Here is a 9,730-nt window from a genome sequence, read left to right as displayed (position 1 = left end):
TGTCAGAAGGAGTAGACTAGCATCCTAATACAATTTTTATTTTGGGAAGACTTACAGCAGGGATCCCCAGCTTTTTTGAGCCTGTGGGCATCACTGAAATTCTTACACTGGATGGTGGGTGCAACCACAAGATGGCTGCCACAAGAGAAGGAGCCAACCACAAAATCTCAGGGTGTGAGGTGATGTATGTCTCAAACAGTAACCCTTCAACATTTCAGGCAGAAGCTCTGTTTAACAGAGGATGCCTTTAAAAATGAACATATTGTTTAAAAATATTTTCTCACACACACACCACTTGACTGTCAACCCTGCAGTGAAGATCCTTTGTGTTGTGATGGCAGTTGCTGCTGAAGCAACTTTTTAAAAACCAGATTGCCATTGGCCAAAGGCAAAAGCTCTTGACCCCGCTAACTTTCTAAAAATACTAGGCAGGTGCCAGGAAATTTATCTGTGGGCACCAGGGCACCCATAGGCACCACATTGGGGAAATCTGACTTAAAGGATAAGTTTTGTTGCATACCCAGCATCTAAATACTTTGGGATCAAGAAGAATTTTTCTTCCAGATAGACTTATTTACTCTCCCTTTGGGGTTTTGGGGAATTGCCCTTGCAATATATAGATTAGCTCACTTGCCAAACCCTTTGGAGTGACTGTGCCGTTCTGCATGGCATTTCTTGGTCTGGCATATCTTGTTGGCTCCTGCTTTCTGCTCACAACTGTGATCTGATTCTGTGTTTGATCTGAAAGGCAAATGTGCAGAAGTGTACAGAAGAACGTAATGATTTACTTATTCCAACAAGCCTGTATAATTCTGTGTTTCCAGATTTCTCTGGTACAATCCTATATTTTGGAGGACTAGAATTTGACAGTCTCTGAAGTCTTGTTCTTGATTTTATGGTTTATGTTATTGTTCAAAACAATGGTATTTTTCATTTTCCCTTGTTGAAAGCCTCCCTGAGTACTTTTAATTAAATGGAAGGAGCATAAATCTTTGAAATATTTAGTTCTGTATAGATTGTATAAGATGAAGTTACTAATATGTCTGTGCACAATTAAAAAAAAACAAAAACAAAATTGGCTTTTTTAAAATTAAAATTTATTAAAACTACTAGTTTTAGTCATTTCATATTTCTTGCTGCAGTTCCTTCCAAGAGAGATGCAATTGTCTGCAGTCACACCCCTTGCCCCAGGGAGCCTGTCTGCCGAATTTCAGAAGAAACTGTTCCTATTTTATAGGCACTTAAAACTCTTGCTTGCAGACACAACAAAAAAGCATTTGACAACCTGAAAAAAATGGCAGCCTGACAGAGTGGGCACAAATAAAACAGCCACTGGTCAGGCACCACATTTAGCAGGAGCACAGAGGCTGCGATCATACATTCTAAATAATGCAGTTTCAATCTGCTTTCAATGCACTTTCAAACTGGATTTTGCCAGTTTACGGTAAAATCTAGTTGGAAGGTGCACTGAAAGTGGATTGAAATTGCATTACTTAGCATGTGTGATCGCAGCCAGAGTCATCTCTGTACTGCGCATGCAAGTATCAGAGAAAAGTGGAGCTTGCAGACACCATATGACCCCTTTGTCCATTTTGTGACAGAGGTTTTTCTCCTTTCCCTTTAATTAAGGACAGAAGTACCTCTTTCCTGTAGTTCTATGATGTTTTTAGCTATCCTTTTCAAAACCAAACACAAACACTGGGATTGCGCTTTCGAAGGGGAGACGGATGGAGGAGGAGGAACAGGGGCTTTCCAGCTTTTTCCTGCCCTGCCAAAAATCAGGTTACACTTTCTTATGAGTGCCCCATAAGGCATCCTTCTGCTTAACATCCAGGGATCAGTGAAGTGTAGCTTTTCCCTCTAATCCCCCTCTCTAGTGTGCAATCCTAGCCAAACATTTCCTTCTGCCTGCCCCATCACATAGCATTTGCCTCCCCACCATCAGTGCTGCCTGTATGCTAAAGTGAAAAAGGTAGCCCATGTGGCTAACAGATAAGCTCTTAAGAACAAAATGGACTGAGAAAACAGGAGGTACTGAACATATTATTGAATTAAAGCTAATCAGCAATACAATTGGTGTAAACACTTTGGAAAGACAGACCTTACAGTGTGATCTTCTTCTGTAGCCAGATCCATATCATTCTGCCGACTGGAAACATCCTTACATATGAACATATGAAGCTGCCTTATACTGAATCAGACCCTGGGTCCATCAAAGTCAGTATTGCCTACTCAGACTGGCAGGAGCTCTCCAGGGTCTCAAGCTGAGGTTTTTCACACCTATTTGCCTGGACCCTTTTTAGTAGAGATGCCAGGGGTTGAACCTGGGACCTTCTGCTTTCCAAGCAGATGCTCTGCCACTGAGCCACCATCCCTCCCCAGTTACATATCTGCAATATTAATATCTCCACCACCTATAAACACTGATAGAGCCACATACCAAAATTATGATCCAATCCAAAGATTTCAGAAACCATCATTTTTAAATTTCACATTAATTATTAGATCCTTATTACAGTGATCTTTCTTTTCTTTTTTTTCCTTCCATTTTTCTTCTGTGAAGCTCAGGATTATGTGCACTGCTATTTCCTCCTCCATTTTTGTTCTAACAGAAAACATTAGGTAGTGGGCTGAGAGTTAGTGACTAAAGTCCACAGTCACTCAAACAGCTTCTTGGCTGTGAGGATTTGTAGCTCTATTCTGACATTTTAAATACTACGCCACACTGCAGATTATTCATAGAATAATAGAGTTGGTAGGGACCTCCAGGGTTATCTGGTCCAACCCCCTGCCCAGTATCTCCCCCAACATACCCCCAGTAACCCCTGCTCCATGCTCCAAGATCCCTTGTGAAACTGGCCTGAAGAAAAATTTCTGGCTGACCCCAAAGTGGCAATCAGCATTTCCACAGGCATCTAAAAAAAGGCCAAGAGAACTAAGTACTGCTGCAACCTTTCCTGCCCTCCTTCTCAATGAGCTGCCTAATTCACAGAATCAGCCTTGCTATCAGATGGCCATATAGCCATCTGTTTAAAAACCTCCAAGGAAGGATAGTATTCAGATATTAACTAATTCATTAGATAGTGTCTGAATACAGCCCTTAATTACATCTTTCAGTGTGCAAGCATAAGTATTTGGGGTGGACTAGTAAATTAAAATGGTCCTGGAACAAGTCAAAGCTGAATGGCTCTTGCTGCGAAATAAGGCAATGATGCAGGTCCTTTGAGCTCAGCTGCACCAACAATGAGCACTGGCTCACTCTTTACTTTCTGCTGCAAGCTGGTGGCAATGCAAGAGGAGGCAACTGGTGAGCTGAAACCAGGCCTGATTCCTCACTAGCCTTTGTCCCAATTCCATGCTCGTTTCCCCCATGGCTCTTCTGCCCAATTTTGCACACACAGTTGTGGGACCGCAACTTGCCCCATCTCTTTCCCAAGTTTCCTCTGCGGCTTCAGGATTCTCTGAAAACCAGGATCCTGAAACAGCAAAGGGAACTTGTGACCCTGCAGCAGTGTGTGCAAAATTAGGCAGAAGAGCCGTGGGGAAAAAGGAGCACAAGACTGGGACAAAGGCTAGTCAGGAATCAGTCTAAATATCATTGCCACTGAAGGTCTGAGCTAAGTGGCCCCCAAGGTGTTGGGAGAGTTGTTGAAGCTTGGCTCTGCATGCTCCTTGCCAGAACTGGGCCCTAGGACAGGGGCCCAGCAGGAAATTTCTCTTTAAATCAAAAGGCCAGTCCACCCTTGAGAAGTATATTCATGGCTACCAGTGGAACTCTCGAACCACCTAATCTAAAAACTGTTAAAATAGAAAGAAGTATAAAAGACATCTTACATGCTTGTGCTACATATATCTATGTCTAGCTTGATGTATGCTGCAGTGCTATTTGCTTTCATTACAATGTCTACTTAATGTCCTAAGTTTGACCATTAGACCTGTATGTGTGTCCTGTGTACTTCTCTCCTTGCAATCAGGCTGTCTTGAACTATACCAGTACTCAGCTTCAGCTTTCTATCTGTTGTGCAAATAATTATAACTATGTATATTTTCTTTGGTCAAATGGTTTTGCTTCTTTCCTTGACCCAACATTCTTCACTTTTCAGCGACACTTCAGAGTTAATATCTGACTGATCTGCATTCTACATTTTAACCCCTTTACCAAGATTCCTAAAATGGTGAGAAAAAATGGAAGATGGACAACTGAGTAAGACCAACAGGGGGACCTAAACTTTTCTATATAAATAATAACTAGTAACATGGCAAACATGGGTTCATTCTAGTCCTGTTCATATGTTCCCGGGAAAGCACATACATCCTACCTGTACATGCATACTGCTGTGTGTAAAAAACAGTTCACTTTATGAATGGAACCAGAACCTGGATAAATGTGGGACTTGTATTACACATTCTGCTGTGCAAGCATTGACTGTAACATGAGAATTACTCAGTGCACATACAAAGAACAGGGCTGCTGATAGAGCGTGGCTGGGTGAACAAAATTTTTGGGCCCCAAGTCAGCTGGAGGGCCCTTGAAGCATCATACTGCATCCGGCAGAATGTCTTTCCATTTGTTTTAATGCAATTCTGGCTGCAGCCACTAGGGGCACAGGGAAACCTGAGCATAGTAAAAGGCTCACTACTACATCCTAGATCAGGGGTCCTCAAACTTTTTAAATAGGGGGCCAGTTCACTGTCCCTCAGACTGTTGGAGGGCCGGACTGCCATTACTGTACAAGGCCGCGGGCCGTCAGTTCTCCGTCTTCTGCATCTCTCTCCCTTCCCCACACCACACACCCCGACCTGGGAACTCACCTCACCTCGGTATCACCTCACACTCTGTCTCTGCCGCCTCAGCCCAGTGCCGGAAGTGTGCGTTGCTAACTCAAGTTTAGGTCAAACATCACTTCCGGTCTGATTTTGCCATAACCCGGCGGGCCGCATAAACGTCCTCAGCGGGCCGCATCTGGCCCGCGGGCCGTAGTTTGAGGACCCCTGTCCTAGATAAAAACAGATATTTGGCGGGCTGAGCTGGGGATTATGGCTATTGGTCAGTGATGACTTTTCATTTTGCTACTGGTAAAATGGTGGAGGGATTTTTTATATAGCTGCCAATTTTGACATAGTTGCCAACTTTTAGGTCCCTCTACCTTTCATTTAATATTAGTTTGATCTCCAGCAATTAATTTTACTTCCCAAACTTATATCCTACTTTTCTGCCCAATCAAGGCCATTAAGATAGCTAACAATTAAAGCACAGCATTATAATATAACAAAACCAGTTTAAACCAATACTAAAACACAAATGCAAAAATGTAGAAGTAGCACTTAAAACAAAGGGCAGGAAGGAGGGGATCACTGAAGAAACAACAGATGAGACAAAAACTCTTCACCTGATGGTAGAAGACAATGGTAACGGGACAGCCAAATGTTTCTGGAACAAGAGTTCCATAATTTTGGTGCCATGACCAAGCAGGTCTTGTCTTGGTTTGCTACCCATTTAACATCAGAAGGTGGGGTATCACCCTGAAGTGATGTCATAGTGTCTGCAATGCTCCCAGTCATCAAGCTCCAACCCCAAAAGCTCACAGTATTGCCAGGTGCAGGCCTAGCAACCCTGGTATAGGTCTTTATCAGGTGAATAAATTTTGCATAGTAAAGCTCCTTTTAAAGGGACATTTTTTCCGTGCCAACTGACAACCTTCTTTTTTTTGACCCTGTCAGTTTTGTTGGGCATTTTTTGCTATGTTATTCCATTTTATTTTACTCATGTACTCCAAATGCTAGGATGTTTTAGTTCTTGCTTTTAGATGTGCACTTTTGAAAATTTTAATCATATTTGCAATATAGATTTTATTCTCCTTGTAAAACTTTTGAGAGCATTTTTTAACCAAAATGAAGGATAAAATAAAGAAATAAAATATACATATCAATTTCAGCTTTCTAGCTGTTATTATCAGACTGTCCTTATTACAAAAGGACAGTCTGTTATATATATATATATATCAAGGGGAGGGACAGTGGCTCAGTGGTAGAGCATCTGCTTGGGAAGCAGAAGGTCCCAGGTTCAATCCCTGGCATCTCCAAAAAAGGGTCCAGGAAAATAGGTGTGAAAAACCTCCGCTTGAGACCCTGGAGAGCCACTGCCAGTCTGAGAAGACAATACTGACTTTGATGGACCGAGGGTCTGATTCAGTATAAGGCAGCTTCATATGTTCATATATATATATAACAGACTGTCCTTTTGTAATAATTCCCCCTGCCTCGTAATGTTAGTTGCTTTGAGTATAATTCTCTTTGCCAGCTGAATGTACTCTCATGCATCTGACACAGCAAGATCTAGCTCACGTAAATTTCTACCACAGTAACGTCTTTAGTCTTTAAAGTTTAGTCTTTAAAGAAGTTCCTCCTCCGGAAGGAAATGACAGACTGGGCTCCCACAAGTGAGTTTGAGGAAACGTGTACCTTTGACCCCTTTTTGTGCTGGTTTGAGGAAATTAGAGGGAAGACAGGGCACTAGAAGCAGAACAAAAATTCACTAAGCTTTAGTTATAAAAGTACCCTAGACAGTAAATTGCAGCACAGTGGGTGCGGTAAGTATTCAATAGGACATAACATAACAGCGGTGCTGAATAAACAAGAACACTACAGCAAAAAAGAAGATAAAATGCAGGTTAGCAGCATGAATAGAAATTAGACCAGGATACCAGTAATAATGCCCTAGAAGTAAGATTTCTGTAATGGCTACTAGTAAGCAGCTTACTGTTTTAACTATCTCAATAAAATGGAAGCACCTGGAGCAGGCCTAGTGCCTCCCTATTGCAACATCCCTCTGACAGCATTTTCTCCAGCGCATTCACAGCATTTTCCTCAGCGTTTTTGTGATGCCTTATTACTTTGTGTACCTGTCTGTCAGGAGAGATCAGGAAGGGTGGTATGTTTACTTAGGTGAGGGTAGGGCGACTGAGAGACGGCACAAGCATTTCCTTTTGGGAGGGGGAGAGAGAGACCTGAGTGGTGACACAGCCTGTCACTCTAATCAGAAGGGCGTGGGAGGGAGAATCAAGATAAAAGGATAAGGAAGCAGAGAAAACAGGTAGTGGAAGAAACTGTAGCGACAGAGTTCAGCTGTGACTCTGAATCAGGTTGTGTTTCCCTCAAATTAAATCACAAAATTTCAGTCACCTGGATACCTGGCAACCCAGGAGACATCATGAGAGCAAATAAAGGGGCTGAGTTGTTCATACTCAGTGTGGGTGAGTACTACTGTTCTCTTAGTAATAGTACACTTGTCAGTGAAGGATAGGGAAGTGGGCTGCTCTATTGTTAAGTTTGTGAATCCCTGTACAAATATCTCATGGACGTACAGCACAGTAAATGTATTGTTATTCATTTAAGGTCATGTTTCCAGGAATCTGTAACTTAAATCTATTTTTCATTTTCTCTCAAATAAAAATATTTTACTTTGTTTATAATTTGCTTTTCTCACTGGGATAGGCTTCCCAAATCCCCCGCCTGGGCGGGGGACCCCCTATTTGGAGCCTCCTCCCCCCGCTCGCCAAAAATCCAGAAAGCGGGGGGGGGGGAATGGCGACCCTTCCCACCCAGCCCCGATCCCAGCAGCTTCTCCTGGCCCCTTCCCTTCCCACTGATCCCTGATGCTTCTCCTCGTCCCTTTCCTTCCCACCCTGGATCGCAGCAGCTTCTCCTTGCCTTTCCCTTCCCACCCAGCCCCGATCGCAGCAGCCAGAGTTCTTCCGTTTTTCCAGGCTGCTTCCCGCCCCCAGTCAGCTGCCCCCGCCTCCAAAGTACCACGTGCCTTTGCACCTTTGGAGGCTTGATTGAAAGGCTTCAACTTGGGATGGTGTGTCTGTGTTGCTGTGAAGAAGCTGGCAGCAACTCGTAAGTAGAGAGGCCAATCCCCTACATCAGATTTGCCAGAAACGGGGGAGGGAAACGTCTTCATTATTCCCTATGTGGAGATCGATTCTCATAGGGTATAATGGGGAATTGATCTGGAGGTTTCGGGGGCTCTGGGGGGAGCTGTTTTTTGAGGTTGAGGCACCAAATTTTCAATATAGTATCTAGTGCCTTTCCCCACAGTACCCCCAAAGTTTCAAAATGATTGGACCAGGGGGTCCAATTCTATGAGCCCCAAAAGAAGGTGCCCCTATTCTTCATTATTTCCTATGGAAGGAAGACATTTAAAAAGGTGTGCTGACCCTTTAAATGTGATGGCCAGAACTCCCTTGGAGTTCAATTATGCTTGTCACAACCTTGTTCCTGGCTCCTCCCCCAATGTCTCCTGGCTCCACCACCAAAGTCTCCTGGCCCCACCCCCAAAGTCCCCAGATATTTCTTGAATTGGACTTGGCAACCCTACACTGGGACTTAGTTTGACTAAGTTGTTGCATACTATGTGGATGCAGGAGCATCTATTTGACAGCATCTGAGACATGACAGTGACCGACACCATAACCTTACCCAAGGCCTTGCCATTTTGCAGGTGCTTCATGTAGCTTTTAAATTATATCCTCAGATGCTGCCTGTTACCACAGTGAGTTACAACAGTGTTGGACTGTTCATCTGGAGCAGGGTTGCCTGGTCCGGCCTGGCAACCAGTGGGAGATGGGGGGCACAGACATGGGTGGCAGCAATTGCTGATGGCATGATGTCACTTCTTGGGGAAATCCTGGAGATTTTGCTGCTGAAATGGTTGTGCCTCCTCTCCTGTCAAGGCCTTGGTTGACCTCTGGAATAAAATGTCCTGACATCACTCCTAGGTGCCGTCTCTCAGTTCTAAGAGCCTAGGCAGGCCCTTAGTTTATTTAAGAGCTGTAGATGATGAAGGGAAAAAAAACCTAAGGGGGGTGGCTAGAGAAAAATTCCAGAAAAATTCTAATGGGGGGGGGGGCGAATACAGGGGGCCTGGCATCCAGTAAAAGTCCAAGGGGATATAGGGGACTCAGTCTCTCCCTATGATCTGCCACGACAGCTGCTCATGTCAGCAAGGGCTTCTGCAGGTGCTAACTTGCAAAAGGGCAAAATCAACTGCCCATACCTGTTCTTTCTCTGCTGTGGCTCCTGCCTTGTGGAATGGCCTGCCCGAGGAGGTCAGTAATGCTTCCACTGCCTTCTGCAAACTATGCAAAACTGAACTATTCAAGCGAACCTTTCTATGCAGTTCATAAGGCTGCATTATATGTAATTTCTATTTAATATGTCATGTTAATACCTATGCTATGCTTCTGTTTCTTTCTGGTAGTTCCAGGCTCTAATGCATTGGTTATTGTAATCATTGTAATGCATTGGTTATTCTAATGCATTGGTTATTGTAATCCACCTTCCCAATGAAAAAAGGTAGACTAAAATGATGTAAATAAATAAATACAATTTTTCTCCTTACTGTCAACTGCTGGAGCAGCAATGGGAAACAGGGGCCAGGTTCAGCCCCCAGCAGGAGCCTGGGAATTCTGAGCAACAGTGGAGAACTCAGGACAAATCTGACCAGGCACAGGCTATGGCTCATTTTAAAGCTTACTTTGTAGTACACTGATGGCAGTGAAGAAAAAATATTTATGTGCCACACCATTGCAGCTGCAGTGTGGAGCTCTTTCTGAGTGGTCAGGGGTCACCATTGGCAACCAATGAAGTGCATTAAAAATGTTATGTTCTTTCTGAAGCTGACATTCAGAATTAATAAGGCTGCTGTGTTCTAGAACAATTGTAGCTC

At 43.6% G+C, this 9,730-nt stretch overlaps 1 protein-coding gene across 1 annotated transcript in view; it reads left to right on the top strand.

The window, feature by feature from the left end:
• The first annotated feature begins 6,989 nt into the window (after positions 1-6,989).
• Positions 6,990-9,730, top strand: part of GPA33 (glycoprotein A33) — a 41,484-nt gene continuing 38,743 nt past the window's right edge. The window contains exon 1 of the mRNA XM_060234466.1: positions 6,990-7,253. Coding sequence (XP_060090449.1) covers positions 7,211-7,253 — 43 coding nt within the window. The 5' untranslated portion in view covers positions 6,990-7,210. The remainder of the gene's footprint in view (positions 7,254-9,730) is intronic.

Source organism: Heteronotia binoei, chromosome 3 (genome assembly GCF_032191835.1).
Source record: "Heteronotia binoei isolate CCM8104 ecotype False Entrance Well chromosome 3, APGP_CSIRO_Hbin_v1, whole genome shotgun sequence".
Classification (NCBI taxonomy): Eukaryota; Metazoa; Chordata; class Lepidosauria; order Squamata; family Gekkonidae; genus Heteronotia; species Heteronotia binoei.
The sequence above is the reverse complement of the archived record's forward strand: the minus strand, read 5'-3'. Positions and strand labels throughout refer to the sequence as shown.